The sequence below is a fragment of the Amblyraja radiata genome, chromosome 20 (assembly GCF_010909765.2).
Source record: "Amblyraja radiata isolate CabotCenter1 chromosome 20, sAmbRad1.1.pri, whole genome shotgun sequence".
Lineage (NCBI taxonomy): Eukaryota > Metazoa > Chordata > Chondrichthyes > Rajiformes > Rajidae > Amblyraja > Amblyraja radiata.
Genome location: NC_045975.1, coordinates 30799366 through 30815075, shown reverse-complemented (window position 1 = coordinate 30815075; position 15710 = coordinate 30799366). Strand labels below are relative to the sequence as shown.

General features: G+C 42.7%; 1 protein-coding gene across 2 annotated transcripts in view; it reads left to right on the top strand.

The window, feature by feature from the left end:
• The window catches only part of b4galnt4 (beta-1,4-N-acetyl-galactosaminyltransferase 4), a 603648-nt gene that overhangs the window by 523714 nt on the left and 64224 nt on the right, over positions 1–15710 (top strand). For both annotated transcript variants that reach the window (XM_033039185.1, XM_033039186.1), the window contains exon 11: positions 940–1046. In XM_033039185.1, coding sequence (XP_032895076.1) covers positions 940–1046 — 107 coding nt within the window. The remainder of the gene's footprint in view (positions 1–939; positions 1047–15710) is intronic.

The following is a 15710-nucleotide window of genomic DNA, read 5'->3' as shown; positions in this document are numbered from 1 at the left end:
AAATGTTGCCAAGCAGGACATGTTTCAGTTATGAGGAAAGACAAGGTAGGCTGCTTGTTTTTTTCTTTGAGTAGAGGACGATGAAGGGTACTTGATGTTTATGAGGGTCATATGGAGGGTAGATGGTGAGAAACCTTTCCCTGTGCCTGAGCTAACTGCAGAGGGCATGGCTTTAAGGTAGGGAGTAGGAGGTTTTGAGGGGATCAGAGGAAGATTTTTTTTCATCTCGCGGATCATTGGAACCTGAAATACACTACTTGATGTTGGATGTTGGATTGTCGATATAATTTTGATGCTGATGTTGGAGCCAGATACTCTCAAAGAAGTATCTCAATGCAATGGCGGACTGGCCAGGGTGTCAGCTTGCCCGATGGCAAGTGGGCCCCTGATGAAGTGGGGCCCCCTATATTAAGTGGGCCCCTGATGAAGTGGGCCCCCTTTGTCTCCTGGCAACCAATATTTTTAGACCCAGTCCGCCACTGTCTCGATGAGTAAATTAATTGTCAGGATATTGAAGTGTACTGGCCAAGTGGTGGTAAATGGGATTAGTAGAGATATATCCGTGTTGATCAGCATGGACTAGGTGGGTCGAGGGTCGATTTTTGTGCCAGGTGAGTCTATGAAGGAAATTGCATGAATGTTAGTAGACACACAGACACACGTTTTAATATAGTTATTTTACCAATATACTGCATGTGGATCTAGATTAAGAACGTGTAACATCATGTGAATGGCCGTCCCCAGTGACGCTGTCCACTCATTTCTTATTTGCTGCTGAAAAATCCAAAGAGCCACATGTGGCGAACATAGTTAACCACAATAATCGAGGAAACCATGCCAAAGAGTGGCAGATTCACAGAAGCTAATACCACTTTGGCTGATTTGTAATGCTGTCTCGTATAACAGGAGTTATCTCTCTCTCTCTCTCTCTCTCTCCAGCTCCACCAATAGATCCATCACGGGTGCATGTTCTCCCAACCTGCCTGTACTTACCAACCTACATCGTGAAGGACTTTCCAATCGCCCGTTACCAAGGACTCCAGTTTGTAAGTTTAATGCTCATTTTCTGCTTCTTTGACCCAGTTCATGAGAAGATTAATCTGCTGCTTTTCTGGCTGAATTAAAGGTGTGCTGGAGCCCATTCGGATAATTAAAACCTAATCCAGTTATCGTTTTCAAGAATGTCGATCCATAATTCATTTCTCCCCAATATGTTTCAGTGCACACAGAACTATTGATAGTGATGGATGATATATCAGTGTGATTGGTGTTCCTATGGATGTTATGGAGATCTTGCCTTGACGGAGTTTGTCATGCTGAATTATTTAAAGGTGCCGTGCGTTTTGCAGCTGCTGTCGGAGAGAATGGGTAGGAAATAGAACCTGTTATTGTTAATGTAAATTAAAGTTCGCCAGTTGCTGGAAATTTCAAACAAAAACTGAAAATACTGGAAACACACAGCATCTGTGGAAATGTGTAGCGGAAGGAACTGCAGATGCTGGTTTAAACCGAAGATCGACACAAAAAGCTAGAGTAACTCAGCGGGTCAAGCGGCATGACTGGAGAAAAGGAATAGAAATTCTGCCTGCATCTCCCGCTCCCTCCATCCCCTGCATATTCACGTGTTATCTAAAATCTTCTTAAATGCTACTATTGTGTCAGCTTCTACCACCACCCCTGGCAGAAACCTACTTCATTCTTTACTATCTCCTACGGTATTGTCTTTCGTAGCACAGGTTTTTTTCATAGCACTAAGTAAACAACAAAGGATTTTGAAAGTGCAGGATGTAGGTGGCACTGATATCAACTTTCTAGTGAATGTAAAAAAAACATGTACTGATATAAAGCAGACCTCTCGTAATATCCTAATGCTCCACCTGTGCATTTTGCTTTCAATTGCAATGATTAATATCACGCAGTAAATAAAGCAGCCATTTTCAAATAGTTGGATCCCACAAACAGGAGCACAATAAATGATGGTGTTAGTTAAGAGAATGTTATTAACCAGCTTACTTTTCAAATGTTGTTAAAGAATCTTGCGAGGCATCCTGAATTAAATGCATGCAAAGAAATGGAGATGACATGCAAATTGTCCAATAGTAACTCTGCAATTTGATTTTACACTGGAGGTGTAAAGGTGTTGATGCCGAGTGCTTTTCTAAGGTGGTCTGACATGGCTGCCAATTTGGAAGTGCCCAATTTTGATCCCACCCCAGATGAGAATGGTTCAAAGCATTGCATCTCCATTGATTTTGCATCTCTCTTGCATAGCTATATTGGAAGTCAGCCTAGACTGTGTGATGATAACCTAAATGCTCGTATTTGCTTGCTTTGATTATATATTTCACCACACTGGAATGCCACTTTTAAAATCAGTTTGGATAAAATCAGTGTTCCTTTATGAAAAATATCTTAATATTTGAAAATGGCACCTCAGTGTCTATTTTATTCTGAGTCTGGGTATGTGAGTGGTTACCCTCAGTCGCAAATTATATATTGAACAAAGTTGATTGGGCCGTACAATTGGTTGAAGCTTATTGTCCCAATTACACAACTGGTCATTTAAACTAAATGTCAATTTCAAGTGCAATAAAAATGCAAACAAAGCTTTTGTACTTAATGAAGTTACATTCAGGATAATGTTAATGTTGTAAACTAGCATTTATTGTGTTCACATTTTCTTATTATGGAGTTTTTACCTTTTGGTTGCATGGAATCATTCTTGTAAGGTCTGTACTTAAACAATTAATGTGGACTAACCTTTCTCTTTGAGCTTTGTAGCTCTGTGGTGAATGTGTGTCTGATGAGAGATGTGCTCTGTTTAACAATTTCACAAGTTAGACACAACTACTTCATGGGATTTAAAGTGGATTTTCACTCTTTAATCAAGTTGCCTTCCATCCATACTAAGGATGCACAGACATAAATAAGGGGCGGTACAGTGGCGCAGCGGTAGAGCTGCTGCCTTACAGCACCAGAGACCTGGGTTTGATCCTGACTCTGGGTACTGTCTGTACGGAGTTTGCACGATCTTCCTGTGACTGCATGGGTTTCTCGAGGCACTCCAATTTCCTCCCACCCTGTACATTTTTGTAGGTTAGTTGGCTTCGGTGAAAGTGTTTTAGTAATTGAAAACGTTTTAACGTATGCCTACAGGAAGCTGCATCTAATACAGTGAGACTAATTTGAAGACCACCTCCCCCTTCAAGTAGATAACGTTTTATGTTGGGGCCCTTCAGACTGATCTATCAGTCCGAAAAAGGGTCTCAACCCGAACCATCACCTATCATATTTTCCAGAGATGCTGCTTAACTTGCTGAGTTACTCCAGTGCTTTGTGTACTTCTGTTTTTGTAGGAGAGTTGGTTAAGGTGTAATTTGTTTTTAAACCAATGTGCTGGGCAGAGGTTCTGTGTAGAATGTCTCAGCACTGTTGGGTGAAAGCATGGAACATTGTGGGAGCAAGGGACCTCCCATTCTATCTCCAAACTCTCCACAGAACACAGGGGTGGTCTGTGATGTACTGAGTTGAGTAAATGGATGCACTTCACATTTGGCTATTAGCTAAGTCTTGCTATTAACTGTACACTTTTCCCCTTACATTCGACATCACAAAGTGAAGTATATAAAACTATGAGAGACATTGAGAAGGTAGACTACCTTGCTGATGGGGTAGATAGGGTAGACCTTTATCTCAGGGTGGAAATGCCAAAGACTAGAGGGCATAGCTTTAAGGTGAAACAGCAAAATGTAAAGGAGATATGCAGGATGGTGGGTGTCTGGATCGCGCTGTTTAGGGTGGTGATGGAGGTCAATACAAACATGCCATTGAAGAGGCCTTTAGATAAGCAGATGGATTTGGAGGAAATGCAAGGATATACTGTAGATCATATAAAGGCAGAGAGGATTAGTTCAACCTGACCTCATGTTCGACACACACATTTGTGGGCTGAAGAGCCTATTGCAGTACTGTACCTTCGATGTTCAAATGGTATTTCTCCCCTCCAAACGATTAAAGGAGTCTCCTCTGGACAACTAGGTCCAGGATAGAGTGGTTCCAATTCTCCTGCTCATGAATATAGGCACAAGTGATAAAAGACAGTGGCCCAGTGCATATGTTCTGCTGCGGATGTAGTTCATCGAAAATGCTGCTCCGTAAAGGCAAGCAAAACAAGGATAGAGCTTTGGGCCAATTATTCTTTATTGACGGTGAACAGCATCATAACATCAAACAATTAACATTCAACTTCTTCTTATCGAGTCCACACACAAGATTGGAAGTTGTTCAGCCAGAGCAGAACACACTTCTCAGCAGCTGCATACAATGGTGTCTGTCTTGTGCTTCTTGTGCTTGGTGGTGGAAAGATTGGAGAAAACAGGGCCACGACGTGAACACTCTTTCCCCGACCCCAGCATTCAACTAACATGGTTGTGAGGGGGTGTATGGACATTCAATACTTACAGAATATAATAGAAAATGTTGGAGACACTCAGCAGTTCAGGCAGTCTGTGTATAAAGAGAAGCAGCACTGTAAACAACCTGCCTTGAATGATTCCCGTTGTAACAAAATTAACATATCTATCACTTTTCATGAGCACATCTGCAGTTTCTTTGCTTCGTAATATATACCGCCTTCCTTTCTCTTTTAAAAATCTATTAAACATGTAACAACAATAATTATGTACATTGAATTATTCTATCACCTACTTGCACACAGTGTACAATTATATAAATAACTTCTTCTTGCTTATGGCTTGCACAGCCTAAAGTTGTAGGTCAAATTGTTCTATTGAGCTTCTGTTTGTGCACATCGGGTTGATTGCATTAGTCGAAACAGGGTGGACCACGTGAAGGTTGTAATCTCCCACCCCCTATAAACAACTGACTATTTTCAAAAATATATGTAAAGTCAACAGTGCTAAGCTAAAACCCGTCTTAAGAAGGGTTTCGACCCGAAACGTTGTCTATTTCCTTCGCACCATAGATGCTGCCTCACCTGCTGATTTTCTCCAGCATTTTTGTCTACCTTTGATTTTCCAGCATCTGCAGTTCCGTCTTAAACACTAAGCTAAAATCTACCCATTTCTAATTCTCTCAGCCTGATTAATCCAATGAATGACGTTGCCAACAATCTTCATAGAACATAGAACAATAAGCACAGAAACAGGCCCTTCAGCCCACAATGCCCGTGCTGAATGTGATGCCAAGTTAAACTATTACCTCTGCCTCTTCATGATCCATGTCCCTCCATTCCCTGCATATCCATGTCCCCTTTTTAAAAGCCTCTTAAATATCATTATCGTACCTGCCCCCACCACTAGCCCTGGCAACGTTTCTCAGGCCCCCACCATACACTTGCCCCATAGTTTCTTTAAACTTCACCCCTCTTACCTTAAAACTATGGAAATGTCAATGACACTTTGGGGAAAAAAGTTTCCAATGTCTTTCCTATCATTTTATATACTTCTGCCAGGGAGATCTGTTCTGCCTGATTTTACCAGAGATCTGTTTGTCTCTTCCTCTGTCTGACCTCCAGGCTATAGCCTGAATAGAAACATAGAAACATAGAAAATAGGTGCAGGAGTAGGCTATTCGGCCCTTCGAGCCTGCACCGCCATTCAATATGATCATGGCTGATCATCCAACTCAGTATCCTGTACCTGCCTTCTCTCCATACCCCCTGATCCCTTTAGCCACAAGAGCCACATCTAACTCCCTCTTAAATATAGCCAATGAACTGGCCTCAACTACCTTCTGTGGCAGAGAATTCCAGAGATTCACCACTCTCTGTGTGAAAAATGTTTTCCTCATCTCGGTCCTAAAAGATTTCCCCCTTATCCTTAAACTGTGACCCCTTGTTCTGGACTTCCCCAACATCGGGAACAATCTTCCTGCATCTAGCCTGTCCAACCCCTTAAGAATTTTGTACGTTTCTATAAGATTCCCCCCTCAATCTTCTAAATTATAGCGAGTACAAGCCGAGTCTATCCAGTCTTTTTTCATATGAAAGTCCTGACATCCCAGGAATCAGTCTGGTGAACCTTCTCTGTACTCCTTCTACGGCAACAATGTATTTCCTCAGATTAGGAGACCAAAACTGTACGCAATACTCCAGGTGTGGTCTCACCAAGACCCTGTACAACTGCAGTAGAACCTCCCTGCTCCTATACTCAAATCCTTTTGCTATGAATGCTAACATACCATTCACTTTCTTCACTGCCTGCTGCACCTGCATGCCTACCTTTAATGACTGGTGTACCATGACACCCAGGTCTCGTTGCATCTCCCCTTTTCCTAATCGGCCACCATTTAGATAATAGTCTGCTTTCCTGTTTTTGCCACCAAAGTGGATAACCTCACATTTATCCACATTATACTGCATCTGCCATGCATTTGCCCACTCACCCAGCCTATCCAAGTCACCTTGCAGCCTCCTAGCATCCCCCTCACAGCTAACACTGCCCCCCAGCTTCGTGTCATCCGCAAACTTGGAGATGTTGCATTCAATTCCCTCGTCCAAATCATTAATAGAATGGTTTGATCTTCATTGCTTTGTTGTTTCTTCAAACTCCACATCCAGTGGGTTAAAAACCATTATAAAGGGTGGCAGGACAGCAGAGCGGCAGGGCGGCGCAGCAGTAGAGTTTCTGCCTTTTACAGCACTTACAGGGCCCGAGACCCGGGTTTGATCACGACTACAGGTGCTGTGTGTACAGAGTTTGTACGTTCTCTCTGTGACCATGCAGGTTTTCTCCAAGTTCTTCGGTTTCCTCTCACACTCCAAAGGGGTACAGGTTTATAGGTTAATTGGCTTGATATAAATGTAAGTTGTCCCTAGTGTGTGTAGGATGGTGTTAATGTGCGGGGATCACAGATTGTTGAGGACTCAGTGGGCCGAAGGGCCTGTTTCCGCATCGCATCTCTAAACTAAACTACATTAAGCTATTCTGTAGATTGCATATTTAAGCCAGTACATTAACCTGACCACATGTTTAGCAACCTTCACTCAATCAGGTACCATGTACCAAATATGACTTGGATGAATCTCTGAAGATGCAAGATTAAAATGTCCACTTAAACTTTGTACAATATCCTCAGATAAATCACAATTGTATCTCTTACCTGTCAGTGAGAATGCATCCACTCTATCCAATCTCCTTTTAACTCCAGCCCTCTACTCCAGTAACCTGCTGGCGAATCTCCTGTATGCTCTCTATATCTAATCCTACAGTATTGTGACCAAGGGATTGTTCGATATTCAAAGTGTCCCCACATCCCAAAGGCACATGGGTTGATAAGGATACTTGGATAAGGAGTCATAGAGTCACACAATATGGAAACAGGACATTCGGCCCAAATTGTCCACACCCCAACCAATATGCCCCATCTACACTAGTCCCACCTGCCTGCATTTGGCCCATACCCCTCCAAACCTGTTCTATCCATGTACCTATCTAATTGCTTCTTAAATGTTATGATAGTACCTGTCCCAACTACCTCCTCCGGCAACTCATTCCATACACTCACCGCCCTTTGTGTGAAAAATTTACCCCTCAGATACCTATAAGATCTTTCCCTCTGCACCTCAAACCTGTGCCATCTAATTCTTGATTCCCCTACTCTGGGCAAGACACTCTGTCTTTCTACATGCTCTATTTATCTCATGATTTTACACACTTCTTTAAGATCACCCCTCATCCTCCTGCGCTCTAGGGAATAGAGTCCCAGCCTGCCCAATCTCTCCCTTGAGTCCTGGCAACATCCTTGTAAATTTTCTCTGCACCCTTTCAAACTTGACAACATCTTTCCTATAACATGGTGCCCAGAACTCTAAATGTGGTCTCACCAATGTCTTATATAACTGCAGTATGACCTCCCAACTTCTATACTATCATATAAAAAAGTGCCCCTTTGGTGCAGGTGAGTGGTAGAATCAGGAGGGAGTTGATGGAAATGTGGACAAGATAAAATGCTAGCGTATGATGAGCATGACTGGGGGCTTGGTGGTTAATACAGACTCAGTGTGTTGAAAGACCTGTTTCCAGTGCCGTATCTCTCTACAACCATGAAGTATCTGTGGTAAATTGGTATGTCCAAATTCTACAACGTGTGTGCCTCTTTTATAACAGAGTGCTAATAAAAGAATTATGAATTGGTTTCAACCGACTTTAATATTGTAACAGCCTGTGGACATGAAAATATGCATTAAATTCCTTCCATTATTTTCTTATTGTGTTGAGATGGACTGTGCTGTCATGGTCTAATATCTCAATTCACCCAACAGTCACAAACTACAATTAAGCACTTAACCTTTTGTAACCTGCCATTTTTGTAATGCTTTACTGAAATATCTTCTCCATTACAACCCTCATAAATTTGCTTCTCTATCAACAACCACCTCCTGAGCTCTTTTCATGAATTGGGCAGCCCTGCATTCCTTAAATACTATCAAGAAGATAACAGGAAAATGCAATTTTTGCAAGACTCTGCCAGTGCCCAATAAAGACCACGAATCCAACAATATGGAGTCCTTCAACTTGAATGATTTGGATACTGACCTTTCTGTCTTGGACTTCCTCCATTCCTAGAGTGAGGTCATATGCAAACTGGAGGAACATCATGTCATATTTCACTTGGCCAGCTTATAACGCAGTGGCATGAACATTAAATTCTCTCATTGTAGGTAACTTATACAAACACTCCCTGCCCCCATTCCTCCATTAAATGTCGATTATGCAGTTCCACAGTTCGCAACGATGTACCCTTCTTGGGATCACACCATCCCCAGCACACAATTGGCCTATCATGGAACCACCCTGCCTGAGGTCATCTGTTGCCCGGCCCTGATTTGTCCTGGTCTGTTCTTGCTCCCCCCCCCCCCCCCCCCTACAATTTGTCTGAGGAAGGGTCTCGACCCAAAACATCACCTATCCATTTTCTCTAGAGTTGCTGCCTCTCCCGCTGGCATTTGATATAAACCAGCATCTGCCATTCCTTTTTATTACATTATGCTTTGCATGCAATAGTGTTTAGCAATTTCAGGCAGTTGTTCAAAGTATCGTGAGAATAATTAGGATAATTTAACTTGACTTTCTTAATAACGGCATCAAAACAATACCAATGCCCTTTGGAAAATTTATCTGAAGTGACTTTTACAGAGATTCGATGTAACTCGTATTTAAGAGCATGCTCCGTTTTTTAAAATGCCATGGTGTGATAATCACCAGAAGCTTGGTTGTATCACGCAAGCCTGCAGCAGTAGGGGTTCTGAATAAAAGTGCAAAATTTAAATAAATTTACTTGTACAACCTTTTCCTCACAGAAAGTACAAAGCCAGAAATATTTGGTGAGGCAATGAAGAAAGAGACTGATTAGTACAATCTTGTTCCTCAGTGTAATGTTTTTCTGGTCCTCATTTTAAAAGCATAAACGGATGGTAGCGATCACTGATTCGATATTACTGGAAGGTGCTGCTCTTGAGATAAATCACAATTTTACAAATTGCACTTCTGCGGATAGAGATTTATCCAGGAAGGACACTTGAAAATAACTTAATACTATATGAAACTATTGGCTATGGAACCTTAACTCAGGTGGTTAGTATGGACTCAATGGGTTCAAAGACGTGTCTCCATTGCTGTGTTCCATTCCATCACTCGAGGGCTCAATGAAGAGTTTGTGGGATATCAGTATGTCTACGTTCTCCAAAGTGTTTGTCTTTGTTATAACGGACCACTTATAAAAGAATAATGAATTGGTTGTAATACACTTTAAAACAGCCTGTGGACATGAAAAGGTGCATTAAATTCTTTCAATTATTTTTCTATTGTTTGGCGATATACAGTGCTGTTAGTGATCAAATAACACAATTCACCGAAAATTCACAAACTACAATTAAGCACTTAACCTTTTGCAATCTTCCAGTTTTGTGAAGTTTTCCTGAAATATCTGTTTCATTGCAATCCTGAAAGTTGTAGGATCAGTGGGACGCTGCATTGGTATAATGGGCCTGACGGGTGCCTGTGCCATTGAGGTGCGACTCCAGAGCCCCTCTGCCCCAGTCTGGCCTCTGACTGTCAATTAAATAATCACCTGTGTCCCACCTCTAAGCAATGGTGCACACCCAGTCCACTCTCTTCGTAGCCCAACCATTGATCTATACGACTACATTCAAGTTAACGGGCCTTGTGTCATCCAGCGCATCAGCAGTAAAATGCTAGATCCTGCCGTGGGCAGGGCTTCTTCTGACATGGCGAATCTGGGAATAACCCCTACTGCATTAGCCTGAGGCAGCAAAGCTTTCAATTCTCTTAGACTTTAGAGATGCAGCGCGGAAACAGGCCCTTCGGCCCACAGAGTCCAGACCGACTGGCGATCATCCCGTACATTAACCTGCAAACACTAGGTGTGACTTTTACATCTTACGAAAGCCAATTAACCTACAAACCTGTACGACTTTGGAGTGTGGGAGGAAACCGGAGCACCCGGAAATAACTCACAGGGAAAGCGTGAGTTTCCCTGTGGTCACAGGGAAAAGGTACAAACAGCACCTGTATTCAGGATCGAACCCGGCACTCTAAGGCAGCAACTCTACTGCTGCGCCACTGTGCAACACACTGATTCTTCCCAAGCTGATGATACAAATTCTAGAACCAGCAAACATCTCGAGCAACTGAGTCCCTGGCATTTGCACATTAATTCTGGCAAAACACTCACCAACGCTTTAACAGGCTCCGACAAAACTGTGAAAGAAATTCAGATTCATGGACAACTCGTCTGCTATAGCTGACAGGTAACACCCTTCAAAAACTATCAGGCATTCAAGTTAGATATTACAGATATGTACTAATAGATTACCAGTGGTGTCATTCAGGATGAACCAGAGGATTTTTTGATTTCTTGCAATAGCAATATTTCCATTTGGACAAAGCATCATGGAGCGGCTGCACGGGGACCGAACAAGTCAAATTTCATTTTTATTAATAGCAATTCTCACATTATTCCTGGTGCTCCGAGGATTGAATTCCTTAACGCTGCCATTATTCTGTGAAGTCTTATACTTATTACAACACCGAAGGAGGCCAATCAGCCCATCGTGTGAATACTGGCTCCCAGAATATCAATCTTATTAATCTCATTTCTCCACATCTTTTCATTGTGCCTCTACAACATGTTCTCTCCAGCACATGCCCAGCAACTGCCTTTGGACTTTATTATTAAATTATGAATCTATTCTAGGGGGTGATTTATAATAACCAATTAACCGGGTGGGAGGTCAGTGTATGGGATGGCAATCAAATAACTGCTTTATCATGTTGATTTTCTTAAACGTTATCGGAACCACACACACACACACACACACACTCAGGCTAATGAAAAGCAATGCATCCAGCTCCTGCCTTGTTGTCTAATACTTGGTTGATAGGCTCTGGGGATCTCGAGGCAAACCTCTTTCACGGGATATCCATCTTCTGACCTGTTCTTATTTGCACAATATTCCTGGTCCAATTCAATTTCTGACTCCCAGGATGTTGGTGGTGAAGAACTCAGTAGCAGCAGTGCCCCCTGAATGACAAGGATTGGTGTTAGACACTCCCTTGCTGTAAATAGGCAATCCCTGATAGTTGTGTGTTAGGCTGCTTTATCTGCCTTATCTAAATGTTGTCCAGTTCTTGTCACACAGAGACATTGACTTCTTCAATTACTGAGGAGTTGTGAATGGAAATGAATATTGTGCTGGCATTAGCAGGCATTTCTTCTTCCTTATGATGAAAGGAAGGGCCACTAATGAAGCAGCTGAAGATAGCTGGGCCGAGAAATTCCTGCACTGGAGTCTTACTAAGGATTGTACTAAGGCTGTAAGGGTTGATCTCCAACAATCATAACCACCTTCCTTTGTGCAGAATATGACCCCAAGCCATTGAAGAGCTTCTCATTTGGTGTCCGGTGGCTTCAGTTTTACCAGAGCTCCCTGATGTCACACTCAGTTAGTATGAAGAGTAGTCACTATCACCTTGCCTCCAGAATTCAGATCTTTTGTCCATGTTTGGATGAAGGCTGTGGTAAGGTCTGGAGCACAGTGGTCCTGGGGAAATTCAAATTTGACATTCATGGGCAGGCTACTGATAATTGCTGAAGCTAGACACAAATGCTGGAGTAACTCAGCAGGTCAGGCAGCATCTCTGGGGAGAAAGAGTGGATGATGTTTCAAGTTGGAAATGTTCTTCTGAATGAGGGTTCCGACCCAAAATGCTACCATGCCCGTATACAGGTGAGAGAAGTGCATGTGTGCCTAATAAGCCAATTCTCACAGGCCAACCTCTCTTCTACTGACTATTTACACTTCATGCTGCCTCGGCAGGTCCAGCAGCATAATCAACGATGAGTCGCACCCTGGCCACTCCTTCTTCTCCCTTCCCCCATAAAGCAAGGTATAAATGTGTGAAAACGCACGCCCCAGATTCAGGGACAGTTTCGTCCTAGCTGTTATCAGGCAAATGAACCATCCTTCCAACAACTAAAGAGCAGTCCTGAGCTACTATCCACCTCATTGGAGACCCTCCGTCTATCTTTAATCAGGCTTTACTGCACTTTATCTTGCACTAAACAATGTTCACGTTATTCCCTTTATCATATATCTGCACACTGTGGATGGCTCGATTGTAATCATGTATTGTCTTTCTGCTGACTGGTTAGCACGCAACAAAGGTTTTTCACTGTACCTCGGTACACGTGACGATAAACTAAAGCACTGTGGCAGCTCTTTTCCACATATGTATGGTGGTGCTTGAAGCAGGCCATTCTGCATCCTTCATTGAGCCACGGTTAATCCCCCGGCATGATTATAATGGCAGAATGGGATTCTGAGGCATGAGGTTCGGTACTCTAGCTGTGTAGTTTAGTTTAGAGATACAGCAGGGAAACAGGCCCTTCGGCTCACCGAGTCTGCACCGACCAGCGATCCCCACACACTAACACTATCCTACACGCACTAGGGACAATCTACAGTTATACCAAGCCAGTTAGCCTGTACGTCTTTCGAGTTTGGGGGCAAACCGGAGATCCCGGAGCAAACCCACACAGTTCATAGAGAATATACAAACTCCATATAGACGGCACCCATTGTCAGGATTCTTGTTTTTGTCTCTGGCGCTGTAAGGCAGCAATTGTACCTCTGTGCCACCGTGCCGTTGTATATGTGGGAGAAGTGCATGTGTGCTTAATAAAAGTTTGTCCTCCCTGGGACATTCTGTCCAGGGCCAACAGGGGGTTATGTCAGGGATTATTCAAGGACTATAAAATTACGTGGGGATGTAGCTGCCATTAATTCAAAACAAGAACCCGGCTTCAGACTTGCATCTTCAGTTCTAACGTACATAGTAAATACACAGGTTGTTTGTTCTTATATAGAGCAGCCATGTGTGAGACGATGGGATATGTTAATTGGCCCACATCAAATCAGATATATGTGATAGAAATCAAAGTGAGACATTTTGATCTTGCATTGTTGACATTTAGTAGATGTACCAAACATTGTACAATTATTTCTCCTGTTATTAGCAATTAAAGTTATGAGATGTTTAAGGGTTTATAGAAACAACATACAACATACAGATGATTTGTGGAAGCTGGTGATCCAGAACAAATAGGACTTGTTCCTAGTTACTGGGCCTGATTCTGTTAATGTAACAATAATAGGACAGGATGCCAGACCAACTCCGTTTGAAACATAGGTTGAGATTGTTTATGCTGGAGTTTTGTGGGCAATTTTGTTTCCTTATCCGACATCGGATCTTCTTGCCGTGGAGGAAGCGGGACAAAGCTTTAGCTGACTATTTCCTGGCTCTGACGAACGGGGAGAGATTGGCTCAGGTTGGTCGGTATTCACCAGAGTAGATAGATGAGAGTGGTTCTTGTAGAAACCTGTAAAATTCCACAGGGAATAGACAGAGTCAGGGGAGGATATTTCCAGAAAAGACCAAACCAGGAGTCACAGCATCAGAATATGGAATATATCATTCAGAATTAAAATGAGAAGAAATGTGGTAAACCTGTGGCATTATCATCCACAGATGGCAGTACAGAGTGAGTCATTCAGAGTGGAAACAGGCCCTTTAGTCAATGCTGAACAACATGCCCCAACTACACTAGTCCTACCTGCCTGCATTTGGCCCATATCCCTCTAAACCTATCCCATCCGTTAATCATTAATTATGTTGACGAAGGATGCAGATATATTAATGTTGAAAGGGAAATAGGGAGGGTGGCACAGTGGTGTCGCAGTAGAGTTGCTGCCTTACAGTGCCATAGACCCGGTTCGATCCTGACTAGGGGTGCTGTCTGTACAGAGTTTGGACGTTCTTTCTGTGACCTCATGGAAACGTGCTCTAGTTTCCACCCACATTCGAAAGAATGTGGTGAATTGGCTATTGTAAATTGTCTCTCGTGTATAGTGCTAGTGTACGGGGTAATCGCTGGTCGGCTTGGACCCGGTGGGCTGAAGGTCCTGTTTCCATGCTGTATCTCTAAAGGTTAAAGTCTAAATAAGATGAGAGCAGGATATTAAATGACCAGGCTCAATTGTGTTGAACTCTGGAGCAAGCAGGCCCCAAGGGCTAAAGGACTTAGTCCTGTTCCTATTTTTACATATCCATGTTATTGGAATCACTAAAACCTGAAACTAATATTGCAGAGATCTTAATTGCACCTTTCAGTGAGGAGTTTCATAATCAAGAAGGAAAATAGTTTTTGTTTGTTTAAATAAATATCTGCAGAATGTACTTCTATAAATAATTGCTCAATAGTATAGTTTTATTTTCTGTCAATTGATATCATGATTTTGTGTAAACAGTTGATGGGTCTGTTTGGTTTACAGTAGTCTACACTCGTTATTACGGACCTCTTTAGAACGGATCTCGGTTATAGGAAGCAATTGCTTCGATTGACACTCGCGCAATGATACTCTATTAAACAATGTAACAACCAGCCTACAGTATTTTTAGCTTGCAGTAACAAAAATACATCTTTAGTTGTGAAAGAACATTGTATTTGAAAACAGCTCATGGTTTCACAGAGTAGACCAAATATACTTTGGAGTAGACTGCTAGGTGGTTGGAGCGATTCCCCCCTCCCTCGGTAATAGACACCACGTCTGCTCTCCCACTCCCCAATGTTCGGTTTTAGCGAGGGTTATCTCTAGTTTATACAGAAAAGCAGTACGGGTCCACCACCAATTTTCCGGCACCCTTGCTATATTATCTGTTTTGCCAGAACAACAGAGGACACATCCTTGGATGGGGCGGAGATATCGGCCCGTAAAGTCGGTCTCGGAAGTCGACTACGGGAACGTATATCTGCCGACTCCGGCCGGGCCTCAGTTCCAGAGCCCCGGCTGCAGGCGGCAAATTCAACCCGCCGATCGGCCACAGAAATCCTGATGTGATTGTGATCAGCCGCCCCACCTGGCCAAGGCACCACATTTCCGGAGGGGGGGGGGGGATTTCAACTGCCCTCTCGTAATTTTGTCCAGATTAGAAGAGGGGCCTGAAAATCATTGGTGGTACTTGACAATGCCCAGAGCACGCATTGAAGGCATGGGTGAAATCTGCTGAATATGTTTTTTGTATAATGATCATAATTCAATAAATGTGTCATTCACAATTTATTCCATGGTGTAGTCCCTTTGTGGAATCACAAACACTGGAAATAAA